Source organism: Aythya fuligula, chromosome 13, assembly GCF_009819795.1.
Source record: "Aythya fuligula isolate bAytFul2 chromosome 13, bAytFul2.pri, whole genome shotgun sequence".
Lineage (NCBI taxonomy): Eukaryota > Metazoa > Chordata > Aves > Anseriformes > Anatidae > Aythya > Aythya fuligula.
The window spans coordinates 13,929,251-13,953,270 of NC_045571.1; the positions used below are offsets into that span (position 1 = coordinate 13,929,251).

The window sequence follows — 24,020 nt, forward strand, 5'->3', positions numbered from 1 at the left end:
CCTCACGCCTCCTCCGTTCCCCCCCCGGTCCCGTCGCGGTTCAGGATGAGCGGCGAGGACGGCAACGAGGAGTTCTACCGGCAGCTGCAGCTCCAGCAGCAGTACGACGCCGAGCGCGGCGGCGGCGAGGGAGAGGGCGAGGGCGAGGCCGCCCCCGACCCCTTCACCTACGTGGACCCGGCCGACGGCGCGGCCTACGAGTGGGACCGCGAGAAGAAGGCCTGGTTCCCCAAGGTGCTGCGGGCCGGGCGGGCACGGCACGGGCAGGGGGCGGGGAGGGCCCGGAGAGGTGGGGGGAGTGCCTGGCTCGTGTGCCCAGCGCTCCCAACCACGTCTTGCCACCTTTCTTGGGGTTTTTGTGCGTCGAAACGCAGCGTACGTGAGGTGCAGGTGAGGTGTAGGTGGGAAACGCTCGTTTTGCGGCGTTTCCTTCAAGTATTTTAAATAGAAAAGGTGAAACCGATGCCGCCTCTCACCAGCTTCACGTGGTGATCCAGCCTGATGATCTGCATGTAAATACTCGTGCTGCCATACAACAGTGAGGGGCTGCTACTTCGTTTACAGCTATGAAGGTGCTTTACACCATCTATCAGGGAAATCTGTTGTGCCAGTTCATGTCTGTGGCCATGCATTCACTGCAGTTCAGAGAATCTGTGTGAGAATGAAGCCAGGTTTGTATCTCATAGTCCTAGTAAGGTGTCTGTGCAGCAGATGACTCACAGAGGGCTAAAACCATGTGCAAAATCCAGGCTCACAAAGCAGAACAGAGAACTGAATATTCCTGGCTCCCTGCGGGTTGCTGTATCCAGTAAACACAGAATTTTTTTTAAAAAAAACTGTTCTTCCATTCCCAGTGTTCCTTACTGTTCAAAAATTTGAAGGTGTTCAAATACTTAATAAAAGTGATTGCAACTTTGTGTATTGTTTAATGACTTTTTGTTCAAAGGTACCGTATCAATAGATGCCACCGTTTTATAGCCCTTTATACACAGAACAAAATTACACGTTGAATTCATCTGCTTTCCTTGCTTACTAGGAAAAAACACGTGGGATTTTCTTCTGTAAGCCTGGAGTATCTGTGTTTCATTTGGTTAATTGATTCCTTTCCACTTCAGAGTAATTAGTAGTTAATTATATGCTAGCATGTCCTGAAGTATTGTGTTTCCTTTCCTATAAGGTTAAGTGAACCAAACTGTACAACAGTGGGTGTGGAGATAAATTTTACTACTTGTCCATGACGTCTGCCACCAGAACTAGTTTGAAGTCCTGATCAAGGAACTCTGTGGGTACTTGTTTTCCATGCAAGCATGGAGTCACTTAAATTCCAGTAAAAGCCCTTGTGCTTGCATGCATTCCTTAATGCTTGTACAGAGGTGTTTAAAAAATTATGTAGTTGTAATGGTAGAAATGGTGCTCTGATCACATATATCGGAAGTAAAATCTTTGATCTTGACTGGTAGAATTTGACAGTCTGTAGTAGGTCATATGCTAAGAATAAATTCAACTTTATATAATAAAAGGCTTCCTGTGAAGTTGAAAATGATATTGTTAGAGAATGGTGGCTAGTTATAGGAGGTTTAATCACTAAGTTACTTGTTTTTGTCAGAGAACCTAATGACAATAATGTTCACCAGAAAGTGTAGAAGCTTTTTAATTCTCTTGATTCCATCAACTGTTAAACTGTGGACTTGCTAAGATTGCTAGTGTCAAACATACTAAATGTTATTGGATCTCAGAGCTTTTTTTTCTCCAGAGTTTGTTTTATTCTTCATTATTTTTGGCGTTAACGTCATGCCATGTCTGTAAGAGCAGCCACTTATGCTCCATGGCAAGCCTGTCTCTGTCAACTCTGCATAGCTGATTTGATTTGTCAAAAATAGAAGTTTAGAGTTGAAATATTGAGCTTCAAATCACCATGGAAGGTATGAGAGCATCATGGTCTCTTGCTACTGTCCATTGTGTCATTCTTACAATAGCATACTGGAATGGAGTTTGTTCCCTTTTGAATGCAGATAAAGCACATGCAGCACAGGTGAAAGCTTAAGACTAAGCTTTGGGAAAGAATAATTTCAATGTGTGTAACTTAAGAAAGCACTTTCTTGTGCAGTGATGGTAGTAAAATCAGCTACGATATGTTATCGTTTGCAAGTTATGTTAGTATCTAGTACTAAAATGCACTTGGCTGACAGTACTGGGTGCAATTTGTAGTTTGTTTTCAGTCTCTAAAGATAGAAATTAGCTAATCTCACCTTTTATCCAAATATTGTCTCTCTCCAGAGAAGAGCAACCTAATTGTTCATAGAATAAAAAGTAAAACATATAGAATGTATTAGTAGAATATAAAGTACAACATGCAGCCATAAACAATGTGTTAATATCACTTTGTTCAAGTGCAATATTTATTGTCTATCGCCACAAATATATTTCATCTCTGAAAATGTTTCTGTGAAAAGGCAGATGCCTACAAGTGTCCGTCATTCATCATCTGTGGATAAATTGTTGGCTTACCTTCAGTGTCACTTTATCTCTTCAGTGTGGTCAGGAGCTCTTCATTTCTGACCTTCAGGCGGTTCTCATTTAAATTGAAAGCAGAAAGCTTTGCATGAAAAAAAGGCAGAACTTGTGAAATGTTTGTTTAAAACACTTCATGTACTGTGTGAAATTAATATGTTAGTTGAGGTCAGGAAATAATTTTTGCTGTCTGTATGGCTTTTTACAAAGTGTTTTTTTTTTTTTTTTTTTTAAGTTTTAAAGTACTGTTATTTTCTATGGTGCTGTATTAGAAAATGACCATCATTAATTAAGGTCATTTGCAGAACATTAACACTAAAACACCAGTCTGGATTTGTAGTTCTTTGAACCTTTGTTTTAATTTTCCCAATTTCTTTTTCAGATAACGGAAGATTTTCTGGCAACGTATCATGCTAACTATGGCTTCCATGCAGATGACACAGACAGTTCATCTGCTTCTGGCACAGCAACTGACAGCAAGCTATCAGTAAGTTCTAAGACATCAGACACACAACCATCGGCAAATGAGAAAGGACCAAAACAAACAGATCCAAAGCAAAAATCAGAAAAACGGAAGCTTGAGCCAGGTAAGTGATGAAGTGTTTCTTTCCATGTAGGCCTCAACCTGCATAGTACCAAGTGGAAACTGTCAGTTGTTCAGTGTTACCATGAACAGTAAAGGCATATATCGTTCTGAAAGCTTCCAAAACAAATTTTAAATTGTATGATATTTCATAGGCATCTTTCTAGGACTGTATACGAGGTGGAAAATAAGCAAATTCAAGCGTGGTCAGAGGTTTTCCTGTGAATAAGCAAAAACTTCTTAGAAATCTGATGGAATGTGAACATCAGAAGTGCATTGGTGTGTGCTCCCATGTTTAATATATTGATGTAACTGGATTAAAATTCTATTTTTTAGGATGGTTTCATGTTGAAGAGGACAGAAACACAAATGTTTATGTGACTGGTAAGTAAAAGCATTTATTTACCTACTTTGACCTAAAAGTGGCAAAAGAGAATTGGACTTGTCTCACTGACTTCTAATATTGCATTTTTAGTCTGCCATTTGCAAACTACTTAACGTTGTTTCTGTCAACATAACATCTTTGTGACCTTTATAACTGCATATGTAGAAAAGTAATCTAAGGGACATTCTCCAGTCCCTGCAAACTTGTAAGGAATAGGTTAAAGAGAACAAGTTTATAGTTGACATGCTTTGTTTTGTATGCATCACTTGCAATTATCAGTTGCAAAATTACTGAATTTGTGGGTAGAGAAAATGGTTGTTCATAAGGCTTTTTCTATGTTGCTTAGAGGTGTAGTGGGACTTAAAACTTGGTCAGGATAGCAGCATTCATGTAGATCACTGCGAGCACTTGGAAGGTTGGTATTATCTGTAACAGGAATACTCTAGGTCTGTATATTGGGGAGCACAACAATATCACTATGTTAAACCTATTTAGAAGTAAAAATGTTCTCAAAATATTGGTATGAAGTAATATTTAAAAGGTAATAACAAAAAGTTCCAAGGGCTGTGATTTATTATTTTATATGTAGACATTTTCCTATCTTTCATTTTAAGAAACACTGTGTTTTTTCTGCTCTAGTGAGATACGAAAAAAATAATTGAACCAACTAAACATACCTAACCTTCTGTTTTAACATACTTTGTAGGTTTACCACCAGACATTACAAAAGATGAATTTGTACAAGTCATGTCAAAATGTGGTATCATTATGCGAGATCCTCAGACAGAAGAACACAAAATCAAACTTTACAAAGATAAGGAAGGAAATCTCAAAGGAGACGGCCTGTGTTGCTATCTAAAGGTCAGTGGTGCAATGAAATGGGGTATTCCTTTCTGGTAAAGACCCTTTTGGCCACTGCCTCAGAGTCATGTTAAGAAGATTCTTAATGTATCTGAAGTATAGCTCAGAACATGGGTGTCTGTTTTAAGCAGACATGTGGGCAGCTCTGGAATCACTGTCTGTGTATCTCATTTGTTTTTCCTTTATCCAGTCCCCCTCCCCCTACTGAAAATATCCATTAATACCTGCCAAAGATGTCTAAAAAGGTTCCTGTCTTAGGTGCCAGCAATTATGGTGTGGAACGGGAGACCTTTTCACATTTTACTTAGGAAAAAAAATAAATACAAAAAAAAAAACACTTCTGTATTTTTTTCCAAAAAATTTTGTATTTTTTTCCAAAAACATAGAAATAATGAGATGGAAAGGAACATACACTGTAGCTGTGTGTTCATAGCTTTTAATTGAGACCTGCTTTAAGTTCAGACTTTGATTTTAGAACTGTTCTTGTTCTCAATAAAACAGCTAGAACTGGTTAATCTATAAAAGTTAGTGTTCCAGTAGTATTTCCTTTGTGTGTTTCACTTGTGGATCATTTGGCAAGTTAGTGTACACTAGTGCAATCTGCTTTAACTCTGCATGAAGCAGCGGGTAGTACTAACTCAGCTGTCTTGCATTCTGTATTCTGGCTTTATAATTTTAGAAGTTAGGGCTGCTTAGCACACAAGTATAAAGACAGTCTCCCCTCTGAAGATCTTCTTGGAAAAGCTTTTAAATGGCTTAAGAGTGTTAACTGTCTGCTGTTCTAGGAGAGAACAGAAAATAAGTCAACCATCTGATTTTTTTTATTCCTTTAAGTTCACCAGCTTGTGCATTGCAGACTAGTTTTTATGATCAACTTGGTTGATATGTAAGCAATTGCTTTTGGGAGCATTAATCTGCTAAAACAATGATAAAGAAATATTGGTTTTATTTTGATAGTCATAAAAGAAACACATGGCCAACTGTGTGTGTTTCAGTGAAGTTTTTTTAGTCGAGACTCAGAGGAGATCCAGCCTTATGGCTGGGAAGTGTCAGGGAATTAATTTGTAGCAGAATAATAGTTAAATCTTACTGGAATAATTTGACTGCACTGTTTTTTTTGTTTTTCTGTTTTTTAAAGCTTGTACTCTGTTTTGTCTTCACATAGAGAGAATCAGTTCAACTTGCTTTGAGACTTCTGGATGAGGCAGAAGTTAGAGGCTATAAATTGCATGTTGAAGTTGCAAAGTTCCAACTGAAGGGGGAGTATGATGCAAGCAAAAAGAAGAAGAAATGTAAAGACTATAAGAAGAAATTATCTCAACAGCAGAAGTTCGTATTCTTTTTTTCTTTCAGTAGAATATTGCTTGAATTCTAAGTGCTATTAGTAAGATGTTGCTTTTAGATGAAATGCTAAGAGTTGCACAAAAGCCAAAGTTTGAGAGAGAAATAGTGGAAATAATACATGTTTGGAGGGGAGGAGCTTCTAAGTTAACTGTTGACATAATGAACTTCTTCACAATTGCCAAATTAAGAATCTTCACTCCCTAGGTAATCTTCTTTCAGGTACAGAAGAAAATATTACAACTTGAGGGAGTTAAGACTTTTTCCCCCAGTGTGTGAGAATGCCTGAATTCTGTCATATTTAAGCTTACTTGCATAAGGTGGTAACACCCTAGGTGTCTATGTACTGTTTGTACCATACTGTACTCCCTACAAATGGCAAGGGATGCTGTCTTTCTTAGAAGCAAATATCAAAATATCTCTGTAGATTTCCCCAGACATCTGCCTTTTGGTATGTGATATTGTGTTGTGTTTTTTTAATTATATATGCATATATTGTTTTTAACTTTTAATAATTGATTTTTTGCATTTTGGAGGAAGATGAAGATTAAAAAGAAGAAAAAGTTTGTATAGGACTCTCATTTTAATGAAAGCAACATTCCACTAAACATTTTAAATAATAATGCAGATATACTTTGCCGTAGCTAAAGGGATCAAAGTCTAAGAGTTAAAATAGCTTGAAATGTATCTGCCTCAAAGATATACTACTAGTGCTTTAAGAAGTCTTTAGTGTGGAGGGGGGGGTGAAGTATGAAAATAATGAAATTGCATTTGACATCAATTTGTGTGAATAAGAAATTGTGCTCTTCTCTAAGTCATTTAGCTGTTTTTAACCTGTCTTATACAAATTGACTTCAGTTGGTGTTCCTTTTGAGTTGAAGAGCATAATTTACTTTCAAACTATCTTGATGGGGAATCCAGGTTTTCTTCGGCTGAAGTAGCAGATACAAAGAAGAATTTAAACAAGATTTTTTTTCCCTTAAATCTAAGATTTTGAGATTTAGAAGTGTAAATGAATTTGTCCCTTTTTATTTTGTTACAGGATATGAAGTAGACTTCTCTCCAAGAAGTATCATTTTTATGAGACAGCAAAGTCCTAGGACAGATAACCTGAATTGCGTTGCTAGTTTGTGGCAGTGGCTCTGTACACTGTTTGTAGCAATCTTTGTAAGACCCGAGGTGTTCTTGCGTGTTTGTATAAACATAAGCAGTAAAATTTTACCAAAGGGAATAGTGGATTTCCTTTTACAAAATAAATCTTCATTTAGAAGGGTTATTAGAATATTGACACTTTTATTGTATTTGGCAGCAGCTGGTTAATCTAAATTGATGAGGGAGGAATTGAAACTTGGAAGATTTTTCACTGTTTAGAAAAATGCTTCAATTGTTAAAGTAGCTTTTATTTCTGTGAGCATTTAAGTACTTAACTACTAAGTACCTCAACTACTTTGTAGTAGAAATGTTAATTTTATTTTCATTGCATTTTTAAGAGTAATTTAAATCTGTCAAAATGTGTTTTAGTTGATGTTTTGCAAGAAATAAAAAATTAATGATTTTTTTTCAACAAATACTTGTAGAAACAGAAGAGAGCCGCAACAATATCTTCTTACTGTTGCTTCATTTCATTAGACAGCTGGATTGGAGGCCTGAGAAGAAAGATGGTGCAGCTCGAATGCGACATGAACGCATCGTTATTATCAGGAATATGTTTCACCCAAAGGACTTTGAGGTAGGAAGATGCAATTTGCTACTATAGATTATATGCTATTATAGGTAACATTGAACTTCCTGCCAAGAGTCCACAGTAACTGTTAGAGTGGAGAAGCTAGCACAAAATAACCTTAATAAGTAGTTTATTTTGAATAAATTTATTCAAGTGAGGGCTGTCAACTCCATGCAGCTTTGAAAATACAGCGTAACACTTCATATGTGAACTCCTAATAGATTGGCAGATATATTCCATTGGTGGTTAAGCAAAAAATGTTTAATGTGTGATTGCATTGCAGGAGGATCCCTTAGTGCTAAATGAGATCAGAGAAGATCTACGGACAGAATGTGAGAAGTTTGGTCAAGTAAAGAAGGTTCTCATATTTGATGTAGGTATTTTTACATGTTGTGTTGGTAGATCTGATGTAGTCTGGAAGTGTGCAAAATAGGATTCTTTAAATATGAGAGAAGCGTTTCTTTTCTTGGATTTATTTGATAGAAATCTGACCTAATCTTTCAGGATTTTAAAACTAGCTGTTTCAGAAATTAATTTTGAAGCACTTGTCTACTTTAGCCTATGTAAAGATAAAATCCTAACTTCTTAGGAACTTGGATACATGCCGCGAGTCTGAAGTCTATAAATAAATTTTGTTATAGCTACACTAGCTGAAATGTTTTGTTTTCTGTGTTCAAAAATTCTGCTCTTTGTGACAAAAAAAAAATAAAAATAAAGTAGTCTTAAGCAGTAGAACAAAACATGTAAACTTACAACTTATTTTTCAAAAAAGATTATGTATTGTCAGGATGGAGCTATATCCTGACTGATTTTGTAAGGCAAGCTAAAAGATGATGGAATAGTTATGCTATGTAGAATACTATTAAATAAACTTGTCTCCCCTTACAGCGACATCCTGATGGTGTGGCTTCTGTGTCCTTTAAAGAAGCAACAGAAGCTGATCTGTGCAAACTAACTCTAAATGGAAGGTGGTTTGGTGGCCGTCAGCTCAGTGCTGAAACGTGGGATGGTGTAACAGATTATCAGGTAGTCTTTCATGGTTCTACTTCGCTAAATTCTCCCTTGGAACTGTAAATGTATTCATTTGAGAAGTGCTTGGTGACCCCCTTCCCACACCCCTCCATTTCCTCCCTTGTCCTATCTTGCTTCTCCACAAAAACTTCTAGGATGCCTTCAGAAGGACAGGATTATCCTTAATTACTGAATTCAGGAAAAAAAAAAAAGGACCTGTTTCATCTTAAAAACTGTGTATTAGATATGTAAACGTAGAGGATTGGTTACTGAATATAAATATTATTAGTTTGCAGTCAAACAAGTCCTATTGAAGTCTTGAGGTATTATTGCAATATAAATGTTCATATAACTTTTATCTGTGTAAATGTGTTTACTCTACAAGTATGATATTGTAGTGACTTGTATAAATGTATCTTTAATAGGTGGAGGAGACTGCAAGAGAAAGGGAAGAAAGGCTGAAGGTGTGGGGATCATTTCTAGAGGATCCTGATGCAAAGGAGCAGCAAACTACGTCTGATTCAGATTCCGCAACAAGTAGTGTTAAAATGCCTGAAGGCAGACAACCTTCAAAAGTTAATGACACATCTAAGGAGGATGTAAATGATGAAGCCCATAAGAGGGAGAATAATGGTGAGGGCATTAATGAAGATGGTGCTCCATCCACAGACAGCAGCCTTGCAGGCAGTGATGCTGAAGCAGATACATAACATTTTCAATGCTTTATGAAAGCATGGTTTTTAGGGTGATGTTTGAGTTTATCCCTTTCTTCAGAGTGACTGCAGACAATGTTCATATGATATGCATTACTAGAATGTCATCAACTGTGTGCTTTGAAGTTTTCATTAAAAGCAGTATTTAATGAGGTTCTAAACGTTTGTATTAATTGGCTGTTCAGGTAAAGTAACTCAAGTTGCCAAGAATACAGCAGAACTCATCAGGCTTTTGTTCTATCTATGCTTGTCTGTGTTTCATTACGTAAGTGTAAAATATGTTCCAACACTAAAGTTTATGTAACTAAATAGAACTTAAGTAATGCAAAGCTATTACAAGATTTGTGGATTTTGCCATTAATTTTCCTGTAGCCCTCAAAACTTGGTATCTCATCCTTAAAATTACTCTTGTCCTGAGTACTTTTGATCATTTTATGGAACAGATGCTGTGATATGTATAGGGTGAATGCATTGGATGTGTTGGTATACATCAAGTAGCAAATGATAGAATAATATTAAGTTGCAAATTTTAAAGTTAAGTAGAAAACAAACAAGATTTCTATAGCTAACATAACAGAACCGAGTGAAGATAGACGGTTAAATCACAGCATTCAGTAAATTATTTTTCTTATTCTCCTGTTTAGAACTTTATTGATGTTTAGATCTTCTTTTTGAGGCTGGAATTGTGTCAAGGAGACTATAAATGCATGAGCAAACACTCTAGCCTGTAATGAAAGAAGACTGATCTTAAACTTATGGTCTGTATGCAGTAGACATGCTTTTGATGGTTTGACTTTTTTTTTTTTAGTATTAGAATAAGGGTTTTAGTTTAACTTAATTAGGATGGCGAGTATGAGTTCTCTTCAACATTTTGGTTTAGCCTTAATGTGCCCTTCAATGGGTAGTGGGGAGATCTCCCGTATTCCATAATACCTAAAGGCTTTTGGCAACTTGAACTACATTTTGTTGTGTAAATGTTAGAATACTTGAACACATGCTTTAAAAGAATATTACTCTTTTCTATGGGGGGAAAAAAATCAAAAGCTAGCCATATATTGCTAGCTCTCTTAGAAATATTTCCCAGAACAAAGATTTAGAAGACATTCTAGCTTCAGATAAGCAGGCTTTTGAAAATAACTCTGGGGGAGCTGTTTTGGGCATGGTCATTCTTCATTTATAATCCCATTATTTTGATACCTAAGGATATAAGAGTAAAGATTTACGGAATTGTTTATAATATTGGTGCTAAATTCGTAGCACATTGTTCATATGGATGGCTGTTAGTGCATGTTTGTAAGGAGGATCTTTTAATTTTTTTTTAATTCATATTGGATTGTGAGAAACCATAGATGCTAATTCTTGGGTATATTTCAATCCTGAAGTATTCAGAATACTCTGAAAGTTGGTATTTTCAAACTTTGTGCTCTGAGATCGCCATCTATATTTTTTCTAGTGGTCTGTCTCATACTCTTTTTTTTTCTGTAATCAGTATATTTGGGTAGTTATGGCAACCAGAGCATCTAAGTTAACACTTGTCATTGTGGTTACAAATTACATCCTTTTGTGACAAAATACATGGTTTTACAACAAGTATATTTGAATTCTAGGTTTAAAACTCTGGGGGCTAATTCACTTGGCATGACAAAATTCCAATTTTAATGAGCTGTATTGTAAAGGAGAACTCTTAACGCTTGCCGTCTAAGACCACTTTCTCATCTTTACAAGAGTGTGAATTGTACATTTAAGCAAAGCAAGTGTTTGAACAGTTCAGGGAATCTGAAATACTGCTTGGTATGTAGCTGCATGTGGTGGCATATTCAGATTACATCTCTGGGTTGTTTGTTCAGCCTGGGATTTTTATTGGTAAACAACACCACAGACCTCTGAGGGCACAGAAAGAGCTTTGGCACAGAAAGAATGTAAATTAATGTGGTGAGTACTGCTTTCAGTGCTCTTTTTTTCTTCCAGCTTCTAGACTCAAAGTTTTAGATCTGTTAAACTATTGTGTTCTGTTAGCGCTTTTTTTTTTTTTTTTAAGAGAGCCTGGTCATGCAACGCTCTACACAGTTAAATCACCTGTTTTACAGTGGAATTGCTATTGATATAGGGAAGTTATTTGACAAATGTTATAAATATTGTACAGTTCTATGAAGCCTTATCATGGTATCAAATATGAAAAATAAGGTTAGTATTAGTGTTTGAAAAAAGACTTTTGAAAAATAAAGAATCATTGCTTGTGCAGTCATCTTCCTCTCTCTGGTTGATGTACAAATTTGATTGGCTTGTTTCAAAAGTAAAATGTGATGTTAGTTGCTTCACCTTTTCCTCTAGGCTTCATGCTGAAGTAGAGCACTGACAAAGACTGAGACTAAATGCTTTACTGGCTTTCCTATTAACTAGGATTCTTAAGGAAATAAAAGCTGTTTTTCCACAAAAATGTTGTTCTGAAGTGACGTTACACTCAAAGTGGTATTTTCTTTTTGTCTACCTCTGTTATTCCCTAGTAAAATGTATTTTTATAAACTATTCATTGAATTACCAAGGCATTTAATGGCTTATGGAGAGGTTAATGCAGCCATGACTTTCTTTTCAGCATTGAGACCGAATTCTTCTGATTTCCTTTTCTAAATGATGCAAGCTTTTATAAATTAATCTGAACATAAATTACATTTTTCACAAAAGTTAAAATTACTATTTTTAAAGTAAGATTATAAAAATTTTCATGGTGTAGAGCAATATTGTTTAGTACCAAATTTTAACTAATTGGAAGCTGAACAAGCTGAGTTGCTTTTAATTTTTTCTCTGAGCACTATCATAAATAGATTAGTAAAGGGTTAAAACCCCAATCCAGTTCTCACTGTATTTTTTTTCGTAAATAAAAAAATCACTAAAATGGATCTTTCCTGAGAATGCAGGGTTGACTTTATAATCTGTTTTGCTCATCAATAGCAACAAAATCAAACTTCTTGCTCAGTTTCTAATTGCCCTTGGGTTCTGTTCCAGTGTACTGCATGTTTCTTCATCCCTAGCCTTTTAGGGAGACGTTCATCTTAAGAAAAGTTGTCTCTTCCTCTCAATATTTTATGAAAACAATAACTAGCAGCAGGTTGAAACACTCTGCGGATAATTGTTGCTCAGTTTTGGACTAAACACGTTTCTGCTAATTCGCATGGTGTGACAAATTGGACGTGAAGCAAATTTAAATCTAACAACGGGGAAAGAATATCAACTAATGGTTACTGCCATGTAATTCAGCATAGGTGATCACTTTCCTAACCATGTAGTACAAAATCAGTTGCTTAGATTCAAGACATATTGTGGTTTGCTTTACAATCAAAACACTATTTAGTGGTTTGCTGGCAAGGTAATTGTATGGAATTAAAAGTATTCATCAGAGATTGTGTTTGAGGAGCGTGGCCAAGGTAGACATCTAGAAACAAAAAGCCCCAAAAGAACAGGCATGGAAGTTGCAACAGGTTCTCGAATGTGCATATGCAGCTGTAGAGAGAGTTAGTTTCATTTTGCATCAAAATGTTTACCTGTTTCTCCTGCTGACTTTTTTATTACTTTTTTAAATTGAATTTCAGTCCTTCATACAACTTACACTTTGTATAGGGATTGCAATTCATTTAAAATCATTAGTATGTTAAATGCAGTGCATTTTAACTAAACCATGTCCTAGTCATTATTCAGTTAAGGTTAATCTAGTCATAATTTCAAGTTTATTTAGCTTAATTCACTTAAAGGTATTGGATGCTTCATAGAAACCCAGACTTGCCTTTAAACTTTCCAGTAAAAATCAGTATCATTGCCCTGAATTCTTGAACTGTATAACCTAACAGAATTCTTTAAAAGAAAAAATAAAAAGGGGGAGGGGGATAAGATACCTATAGATTTTAATTGGATTTTTAAATCTCTGATTTGAGGAAACATACTGCAATATAACTATGTAAGTTGTGTACTTGTGTTGATTTGGCTTGTGTGTATTTCAGTGCTCATTATACAGGGCTTGAAGTCTTACTGTCATGATACTCTGTAAAATATTTAGAGGAGTATGGAATCTTTTGCAGCAGATTGTTTTTGGTTTTTTTTTTGCTCATTCTGTAATATCAAAGTATATTGTTAGATTAAAATTCACTAAGTTGACATGGAATTTTTCTGACAGGTTATTTTCTTTTGATAAGTTAAATTGATCATCTTCAGTTACCTTCTAGAAAAAAGTCATTTCAAAATATTATATTTGAATAATTTCTAGACCTGTGAAAGGATCTGAAAATCCCTTGATTTGTCTTCAATTTTGTTTCTTAAAGGGGTTGTGTTTTATACTACCTTTTTAATAAACAAACTCGTGAACAAAAAGTCTTTCCTTATGAGTTCTGAGAGAATGTATTTCTTTTGTTTTTTCCTCGGTAAAAAAGTACCGTATCATTTGGTGGGCAGTGATTTCAGTTCATAAAGCATGTGTGTTAACATGCCAGAGCTTTTGAACTGGAGTCAAGTATAGATGTTGCTAGAGTTGCTAATGCTTACACTGGGTCACATTTTTTCTTCCTTCTTTGTGGGTTTTGCCCCAGACTTCATCCTGGTTTGGTGCATTATGGACCTTGCTTGAAGATAGAATGATCAGGAGGAATAACTGCAGAAACCACAGAGCTGTAATTGAGATATTTTTTTTCTGGTGTGTACGTCCATGGTCATGTCCTGACCTCCCTCCCACCCCAAGTTAGGACAACCAGATTTATTTTAATTATTATCACAAATCAAAACTGTTATTATGTTGAAAGCTTGACATTCTGAATGCTAAAACCAAACACACTGGTAATCTGTTGTCTCGGTTCATACACTGGAAAGAAACAGGGATAGCAATCTCATTTTTACATGACCATTTTTCAGGGTGTTTGCTGAGGGGCTATAAATTGATGCCATCTAACACCACTATGATTTAACTACAAACCTCAGAGGAAGTTCATGAGCAATGTCTAAAAAAGCTTTAGCAGAAATAATCTCTGCAATATAAAACTGAATTTAGAAAGGTGGATCCAAGAGTGATTCAGGTGTTGAGGGCACTGGCCCTGCTGATACACTGGAAATCCAGCCTGTCTCGTGGTTGAAATTTGTTTACGTGAAGAGTGTGTCAACCGAAAGACTTAAGCACAGTCCTGGAAAATCTTACTGGCTGATAGTTAACTTGTTCTGGGAGATGTATGAATCCGTTCTGTGCTGTGTTTCTACAGAGGGAATTGTCTTGCGCTGCCCTACTTTCTGCCTAGGTGAGTAAACAAACTCTTAAGCCACTGAATGAAAGAGAGAAGGTATTGTCACCAGTCTGGTGACTAGTTCACCAGTGTATTTTTCTAGCTGACACTGGTGAATTTGACCTTGATGCAACATTTTTGGAATGGCAGCAATTTGGTAATTTTGGTAAACCTACCATGAAAACAAAAGATGGAACAAACCCACTGGTTTCTTGCTACAGCACTTACAGAACAAGATTGATATTTTCATTTTCTGAAGATCTCTGTAGTCATTTAAAGAGATCCATAAATAAATAAACCACAAATGGTTAGCCAGCTTATCTGGAATGGAGATGGATGATCTCCTTGCAGACATTTCTAGTGAAACACTTAATGCTGAATGTGATATAACCTGTAACAGGAAAGTCCTTTCTGACCCTGGCCAAGCAAGCAGCTTGGCTCTTTACTATAACTTGTTTATCACTTTATTCTAAACTCTTCTGAGGTCCAGACACTGTCGTCTTGATTGTGTACATTGTCATGAAAAAAGCCCTGCTTACAATCCTATTTTCCTCATTCCTGAAACCTCCTAACCTGGTTGACTTGTTGGAGTGCATTTCATGCATTCTTAGTAGATAGGCTGAGGGAAACGCCTAGTTCAGTCACAGCTAGAGGCTAGAAAGCATGTAGGGAGTTCATGAACGTTGCTTGTCTCCTCCTGCAGTCGCTGCCTGTGTATATAGCTGTACAGGGGAAGGATCGCAAGCTGCTGGACACAGTATGACCACCCCGCAAGGAGAAAATCTTACCGGTGTGCCAGAGCTCGTGACAGTGAGTTAAGGTATGAGAATTTAATGATAACTTCAATGCATGTTCACTGGCTTTCTCAAATGCCCCTTTATTTGAAAGACACTTAATGAAGGAGAATGTTTGCTTGCTGAATTACTGCTCAGCACTTGGAAAGTGGGAATTTTTTTTGTTTTTATTTTTAAGACTGATTCAGGCAGTGCGAAATAGCAAAGAGTTCCCTATCTGAAGCTATAGTGATGGGAAATCAGTAGCACAGACACGGGCTGGAAATGTGAGAAACAAAGTGTTGTCACTTGCGGTGAGCAGTCAACAACCACATCTCTTAAGCCTGTTTACCATGTAGCCTTGTCTGCTGAAGAGCGAATAACTTAGACAATTACTTGCACTGTTTTGCCATAATCCACTCATTCTGAGAGCAACATAAGGCTAGCTGAGTCTGTTCATCCTGAGCTCCACTTCTACTATATTTTGGCAGCAGTTTGTGGCAAGCAGACTGGAAGGAGTTCTGCCTTTTTTCCAGTCTTCCTGCCAGAAGATAGAAGAGCGAGATGTTCAGGTAATGGAGACCACAGTGCTCCAAAACCTAAGTCCTGACTCTCATGTCATTGGACTCCATGTGCTCTGAGAGGACTGAGGAAACAGGTTATATCCAGCATTCGTATGACTATTTGTTAGAAAACCCAGAAGATTTTTAAGAGGAACGTGAAAGCAAGACTGGTGATTTATTTCTTTTATCAGCCTATTTTTTTTCCTAGTGTTGTAACTGTACTGTCGTCTCAGTTCACACAAGCGTTAACAGCTGCTACGTGCCAATAAATGGTGCCAAAGGAGCTTACAATTAATGTCATGAGCAACTTAAACATGTTAATAAAGTGGTATAAAGACACAATGGCTGGCTTGCAGTGCGTGAGGAACAAGAGAAATGGTCCTCTGGGCCACAGCTAATGCCTTGTAAATTGTATGCTGATGTGTAGTTGGAGCAGTGTAAGAGGAGCTGGTTTGGAGCTTGCTGTCGAGATCATCTGATCTTTCCCAACCCTCTCTCGAGCCATATGGTTGCTGATGACTTTGCCAAACTTTCACCGCTCGGGTTGGAATTTTCCATGGCAAGCATCAGCCTCCAGCTGAGCAACCAGAAAGTTTCATAAGCTAAATAGTGTGCTGCTTTCTAAAACAAGGCTGAAGAAAAGTAGTGCCTGTCCTTGTGCTTAAACTAGTTGTTTGGCTGAGGTGTGCTAGTTCCTGTTCCCCTCATATGCCTTGGGAAGGTAGCTGTAAATCAGGAGGAACGTTTTTGGCTTAACTTCACTGCATTTGGGAAAGTTCGGTCAGTATTAAAATTTCTGAAAGATTGTCTTCCTGATCAGATAACTGTTATGGAGTATTTCCTTGCATTTCCTAACTGGTACCCAACCTGTGTGTGTCCCATCCTCACCACTGTGGTCAGGTGGACTGGAGGCTGGTGCTGGGGAAAGGATGCAGGAAAGGCAAAGCAGTTGAAATCCTAAAATGAGGACTGAGGAACTCTTGAGTTTTAACACAAATTGGTAGCTGTTGAGAGGGGATTAAGGCTAGCTGTGGGAGGGACCATGATGAGGGGGAGAACTGAACAGAGTATAGGGGGGAGGAAGAGTTAACACCCAAAACCAGATGTGAAAGCGAACGGTAAATGTGGATGAGAATCCTATAGATGAAGGGAGTGCAGGAGTTGGGAGAGTTTAAATGTCTGGGGAGGGGGCAGTGGAAAGAGAAAAAAAAAAAAAAAAAAAGGATAAGGGGAAGAAATAGGCTCTCCCTCAGCTTTGGGGGTTGGGTGACTAGATTAAAATGACATATATAATTAAGGATCGGATTGTAAGGATTAGTCATGAAAAGGGGGGTGGATTATGGCTGGATAATGTTAATCCCACATTTCCTAATGTCTGAGTACTTGACTTTGCAGCCTGAATGGTCTTTTCATGTGTAAAAAATACAAACAATTGGAGACAGCCATTGCAGATACTTCAGACACACAGATGAACCCAATGTTTGTTGGGAAACCTCTGAGGATTGAGAGGGTTTATTAGAAAAGAAATATCATGAATATATAGGATTGGGCTAATCAATGCTTCCCATTGCAGGGTTAGGTGGATTGAAACACAAATCCGATGATTCTTTAGGTTTTGCATGATTGACCAAAGGTTTCCCTGGTGTCTGAAAAATAGCAGCCTCCTTATTGCTACCAAGGTCAATCAATTATGCTATGCCATGTGATGAGCTGACAGTGGGATTGAAAAACTGAATAGAAACAGCAGGCATTTCTCACTGCATTCATAGTATGAGCACTGCTAAATATGATTTTGATTACAGCAGAATTTGCGAGGTCTGGCTATAGAACTAGCTCCCCTGCGGCCAGAAACTGCACAAATGCATAAAAACGAGGTTTTCCCAGTGCAAGCGGAGATGTTCCTTGCCCTACTCTTACCATATCTGGCAGCAAAGATTTTAAGGAGAACAAAAAGGAGTCTTACAGTCTTCTGTTGACTTCCTGCAAACGATTTTAGAGTAATTTCTGCCTTAAATCCTTAATTTCTGGTTGAGCTACAGCATATTTTATCAGTCTTGCTACCAAAGCTTAAAGCAACTGTCAGACCCACTGCCTTTCTAGGTAAGTTGTTCCCCAACACCCCCCCCCCCCTCCCCCCCCGAAAAAAAAAATATAGTAAATAAGTTTTAAAAGGCTTTTTTTTTTATTTTAATTTGAAGTTGAGTGTGTCTGTCTGTCTAACAGGTGAAGCAAACAACTACTCACAAAAATCTTTTCCTTGTGGAGGTGTGCACTGACAAGTCATCAAGGTACTTTCCCTTATTTTAATTTATTATTTTAAGCTTCAATTAGTCTTTTTTTTTAATTTTTTTTTTTCACTTTATCAATATACTTTTTGAACAATGCAGAAAACAGAATTGAATAAAGCATTTTGATACACTCATCCTGAATGTCATCCACAGCTACTGTCACCTCTGTATTTTGTCTAATTTACTTGTTGGAGTGCTACAGTTCCTTTAGTATCGTTCCATCCTCAGGGTATTTTTGCACAGTACCATATTCTAGGCCCAGGGTTATAAAGATGAAGGCAGGGTGAGAAACAGCAGCTGGTGGACAGAAGTGTCCATTTTATTCTGCAACAGAGCCTGTGCTATGGCATTAACCAGTAACTCATACGATGCTGATACCCACTAGGTCCATTTACTGCTTTCAAGATGCACTATCCCTTAATAACGTTATATATTGCATAGTGATATCAAACATAAAGTTCAGCAGCAAAAGATGCCGTTTTGAGTGAGTTAGATAAGTATAACTCAATTTATCTGATTGGGACAAATGCAATTCCATCATGATTCTGAAAAAAGTAATGCATATTTAATAAAAGATTTCTCCTTTTGTTATGTTCCTGAAGTATTTTGCATTAGGAGGATATATTAAGGAAATCAGAAAGAAAAGGTGAGTGACAAGGGCAGAAACCCAGATAAAGGATCTCATTTTACCAGCAGCAGTTCTTCTGGCACTACCAGTTTCAGGAGGAAGATGGGCTCATGCTGGCTGTGCGATGTAAGTTGAATAGTACTTCTTGTACCACTCTATTTTTTTTGGCAGGAGCTGCTCGTTATTGAAAATGGAGGAAACAAGGAAGCTCTCTCCAAAGCCATGTAAAAGCAAAGAACCCGTGAAAACAGAATGGGGGTCTCAGAGTGTCGTGTTTACATATTTCCAAGGGGATATTAACAGCGTGGTAGATGAACATTTTTCTAGAGCTCTAAGTGGTGCCAAGAACCCACAAGACCTGAGCATGAAGCACAAGAGCGAGACTGTTGTCCTGAAGAACGGTGAGCCGGGGTGACTAGCTCTCACTAAGAAATATAAGATGCAATGTGCTGTGTTTTCTCATGCATACCTTGTCGATGAATAGTTTGGAACTGTGTGCAAATAGCAGCAAAATCATGCTTTGAAAGCACTGGTTTATGGAGCAGAGACTTCCTGGATAAATCCCTCTCTTTGCTGGGATACTTCCCAAACTCTGCATGGGCTTGCTGGCAAGACCAGGTCCTCATTTTCCAGCTTCTGTCACTGTCAGATGCAGTAAGTGCGTTATGGCTTAATTTGTTGTCTTTTGCAAAAAGAGATTTGTCTAAGCTTGCAAGTGTTAAAACTTGGTCTATGCCAATGGCCTGTAATAAAAAAAAAAAAAAAAAATGTATAATATTAATTTGAAAGCATAAGTGGTGGTGATTTAGCCTGCTTTTGGTATTAATTTATTATTAATTTTTAAGATAGGCAGCACTAAAACTGAATATATAATTTCAGTAAAAATGAATATGCAGTCTAGGAGTGTTTCCTTAGAAATATGTTGGAATTTGCCTTGGGGGGAAAAAAAGCAGGAATTGATGAGACTTCAGATGCTTTCTTTCTCTTTTTAAGTAGATAGCATGTCTCCCCATCAATGGAATTTCTCTTCACATTGCTCCAAACCATATCCTTCATCTTCTGCTACAAGCATGTCAAACTCTGGTCTGAATTTTTCTGCTGCTGGTATGGCAGGCCAGTACCAGCCATCAGCTCTGCGGAGTCATCCAACTCAACCTGCAGATCTGTGGCCCTTCCCTTCGATCGGTACTCCCGCTCTTACCAGTTCGGTGTATCATCATGCCTTGCCTGACCTGCACGTGGTAGATGAACCGATCTCTGACAGGAAATACGGTTCTCTTCTTGGTCTTCTGCAACAGGAAAGGTGCCTAACATCCATGCAAGAATGTACCATGAAGCAACACTCAAGTCCTGCTTGTATGACTGGACCTACTGGATTACAAAATATAAGTCAAAGTTCAGTTCCTGGGGGAGGTAAGGAAATAATACTATCGCTTTATTCTTTGATGGCAACTTATGCAAAGAGACAAAATAACACAGTCTGCCCCAAAAGTGCTAAAATCTGAGACTTCTTCAGCCTGGCTGAAGAAAATAGAATTAGTTTTCAGTAGATAACCATTGCTGAGTACTGTGGCACTTCGCTTAAATGAATATAGATATTACCCATATGCTATCAAGATCTCTAGCCTGTAGGTAACAGGCATGGTGGCACTGATGCTCCCATATTATTAGAAAGGGGTGCCTAGGTAAGAGCCCTGAGCAACTAACTTACTACTCGTGGCATTAATGATGCTGTGAACACGAGATGTGAAATTGCAGCCCTTATCAGAAAGGCTGGGTGTTTCTCTCCCTTCCCTAGTCTCAATCTGCAGCTGGAAGGATGTGGGCAGGGGGGCTGGTGGGCCAGCCTTGCCTCACCTCATGGCTAATGGCTCTCTTCCATGAAGCTGTGCTGCCCTGTGTGTGTGTGAGAGAGAGAAAGGCTAAGACTGCTCTCTGCAGTAGAGTTTCCAATCCTAAAGCAGTTCACACCAGAGTTGCAAAGATTGTTTTATTTATTATTAACAATTAATAGGAATCACAATCCTGATGTGCATCAGGACTAAAGTCCATTTCCTAGGCGCTTACGTACCTACAGCACCTGGGGCTGCTGAATGGCATTGCTCTCTTGTGAATAATTTCTGCATTTGAGAAGTTTTCTGTGACCAAGCTTCCTGGCTGGAGCCTGGGTGCTCAGCTAAGGTACAGCTGCATTGCTGCTCCTGGGCGTTCACGGATGGCAGCTTGGCACTGGCTTCCCAGAAAGTGGGTTGTGAAATTGTTTAGGGAGTCTGCTAGAAAAAAACAGCACGTGCTACCTGGTGCTTCTAGATAAAAAGGACCAGGCGTGTGAAGAAGTGATCACGAGCCTTTGGTTTTGAAAAATAACCAGCTGCAAAACACCTACTGGTTACCCAGTTTCTAATCTGCATCAGCAGGAATTTGGCAGGACATGAGCTAAAAGTATTGTTTATATCTGCATGTGGTCTGGTCCGCAGCTCCTCTTTTGAGGCTACACCAAAGCTTTGTTGTTATAAGGACCCCAGCTGTAGTTGTGTTGCTAACTTATTCGTACTAGAGTGCCTAATGCATGCCTACCCATGCATGGAAAATGCAAATTTTCTGCTCATGATAGGTACCTATATAGATTTAGCTGAAACTATACGTATGTGTTTCACAGGCATGCATACTAGACTTTTTTCAGCTATTAAGGGACAGTCTAATTGCTTTAAAGACACTGTCTGGGTTTCTAGGACTTCATTTAAGAACACGGGTAGGTGCTCTCTTCCCCAAGGGGGCAATGTGAGCCTACCAAGGTTTTCGAGCCTGAGGAACTGACTCCTCCAAAAAAAAAAAAAAAAAAAAAAAAAAAGAGATGTTTCATGAAACTCGGGTCAATAAGGGGAAATAACACTAACAACAGTCAACTTGAGTTCAATGTTTCAGAAAGGAATTGAGTGAAAAATTAAAAGAAAGGAAATGAAACTGCCTGATGTCCCACAACCACCTGCAATTAATGTATTTTCTTTAGGCATGTTCGCAAGGCCTTTCTGAATGTTTGGGGAGCCTCATAACACCACCTGTGTAACGCTGTACATGTGCTTATCGAGCAAACCAAAAAGAATAGATAAGCAACTGGCCTGTGCTCACAGGGAGCCTTTGGCAAGTTCCTTGGATGTATGCATCTAGTCTGGCTGTCAGAGTCCCTGTTTCTTGGCTCTGTTAGATATACTCCTCATTGCGCTGTGTCATGTTTAAGAACAGCTGATATTTATATTTATGGAAGTGTATATTTCTGTGCCAGACAGCACAGAGCTCCCCAGCACCTGTGCTATAGGCTGGGCTGCAAAAGCACAAGGTTTCTTTAGGAACTGCTTCCTACTTTTAGCTCTATGCTGAATCTCTGCTCATCTCCAGTATTTTTCTTTTCTTCTTTTAAGACAGGAAAGCAAACTCTTACCAGGGCTCAGAAAATCCCGGTACAAGTGCAAGCCATGCCACTGCAGGTGAGTAATGAAGCTAGCAGGTTTGGAAAAAATTAATGCTCACTTGTAAAGGATAGTTGCCTTTCTTATGCACAAAGGATTAAAGCTGGTTTTGTTTACTTCCAGACTGTATTTCAAAATTTGCCTTTCCCTCAGAGATACTACCTCCTAAAATTACATTAACCAGAAAGAGGGAAAACATTCTGTTAAAATGAGATGAAGTTAGAAAAATCACATCTACCTTAGTTTTTGTTGTTGTAGCATCAGACTGCCACTTCACAACATGCCTATTTTTCACTACCTGTCCAAGTTTCAAATCCCAGAAAGATGCCAAATGTAAGGCGGTGGATTTGTCATAATCTTAGCTGAAGAAATGTACTGTCTTCCCTGCTGGTGAGGCACAGTTTATGCTACATCTTTCTGTAGGACTTATGTTTGTTGTGTGTCTCTAGGGGTGTTGAGGTGTAGCTGTGGAGTTTGTGGCTTTGCAGCAGGCTGCTCTTTGCTTTGTATCTCAAGCATCCAGGTCATGCTGAGCTCCCTGTTTGACCTGTGTGCTAGCTCTGGTCCATTTTTCACCAGCAAACCTACAACACTGCTAGGAGGGTAGTTCTACAAAATTATTCCCAAAGTATTTGGGCTTCTGTGTTGTTCTTTGGTCTGTATCCTGTATCTGGGAGGTTACCCTGATGCTGGTTCTTTGATGTGCAATGTTTTGGGGAGACCTTGGATGGGTCATTCTGGTTATTCTAGTAAGTGCCCTCTTGCATCAGAGAAGACCAAAAGGTGCAATTTTGTTTGCACAACATCCTAAGGGTTTGCATGGACTATGCTGTTCGACAGTCCTGATAATGCTATGTCTTTCAGGTATTCAGATTCATGACAGAAGACGGGATTTGTACTTCTAGCAACAGGACGTTTCTACTTTATTCTGACAGAGAAAGTTCTTGCCATGAACTTTTATTATTTGCAACTGTGAATCAAGAAGAAATGAACTGCAGCTATGCCATGCTTTTTCTTTCAGATGGAAGAATACACATACTATTTACTATTTTAGGAATGAAAAATCTTTCTCTATTCAGTAAATAATTTCTGATGGTTGTGGTATTGAACGTATTGAACCTAACAGACTGTTTGTTGTGAAGAAATGTTGTCTACTTACGGCTTTTTACACTTAAACCTCTCTGAAAGGACTTTCAGCACTTTTTATTCATTCTTGATAAGAAGCACAATTCTATCTTGGAGGGATGCAATTAATATAAATTCATTGCTGCAACTTCTTATCTTGATTTGATATCTCCATAGTGTTTAAAATTGTATTAGACTGTGGGCTCCCTTTGCAAGACTTCAAGACAACCACAGGCCACCAGAGAAGTACATTACTGCACTTCCCAAAATATAAATATGATAATTTGTGGCCACAAATGCAATTCACGGAGACATTCTTCAGAAACTACATAAGCTTATGCATGAAGGCTGTGTTTTGCCCTCATAATGTATAATTTTCTGGAAAACAATAATTTAACTGTAGATCTGGAAAGAAATCTAGAAATCATTGGATGTGATTAAAATCCTACTATGAGCAAAAAGCTGGAGCTGGGAATGTTTTATTTTCCCAGCCTCTCTGCAGGTAAAAAGGAACTTTTTTCTAAATTGTGTGATTTTTTTTTTTTTAATAATTATACTGCAGGGCTCAGCCATCTGAACAAGGTGATTTTTGATATATATATATATATATATATTTTTATTTTTTTTTTCAAAATTGCCTTTCTTCTCTTTTAACTTTACTAATACATTTCCAATTAGTTCTTTTGTTATTACATCCACCTTTCCCAGTTTTTTAAGGCTACATGGTAAAATAATCTGGCTTCCTCTATGAGTCAAAGCAAAGATTTCTGCACTGTACTCTCTACATCTCCCT

The 24,020-nt window shown here is 38.0% G+C and overlaps 2 protein-coding genes across 2 annotated transcripts; both read left to right on the forward strand.

Annotated features, from left to right (window-relative positions):
- Positions 1–13,281, forward strand: HTATSF1 (HIV-1 Tat specific factor 1). Its single transcript, XM_032196234.1, has 9 exons — positions 1–234; positions 2,894–3,098; positions 3,431–3,478; positions 4,186–4,340; positions 5,506–5,669; positions 7,311–7,410; positions 7,688–7,777; positions 8,293–8,430; positions 8,841–13,281. The coding sequence occupies exons 1-9, from the start codon at positions 46–48 to the stop codon at positions 9,123–9,125; spliced, it is 1,374 nt and encodes a 457-aa protein (XP_032052125.1). The 5' UTR covers positions 1–45; the 3' UTR covers positions 9,126–13,281.
- A 5,544-nt stretch (positions 13,282–18,825) lies between these two features.
- Positions 18,826–23,017, forward strand: VGLL1 (vestigial like family member 1). Its single transcript, XM_032196026.1, has 4 exons — positions 18,826–19,036; positions 19,632–20,048; positions 22,055–22,120; positions 22,967–23,017. Exons 1-4 carry the CDS (start codon positions 18,826–18,828, stop codon positions 23,005–23,007), a joined length of 735 nt encoding a protein of 244 aa, XP_032051917.1. The 3' UTR covers positions 23,008–23,017.
- Positions 23,018–24,020: the final 1,003 nt, after the last annotated feature.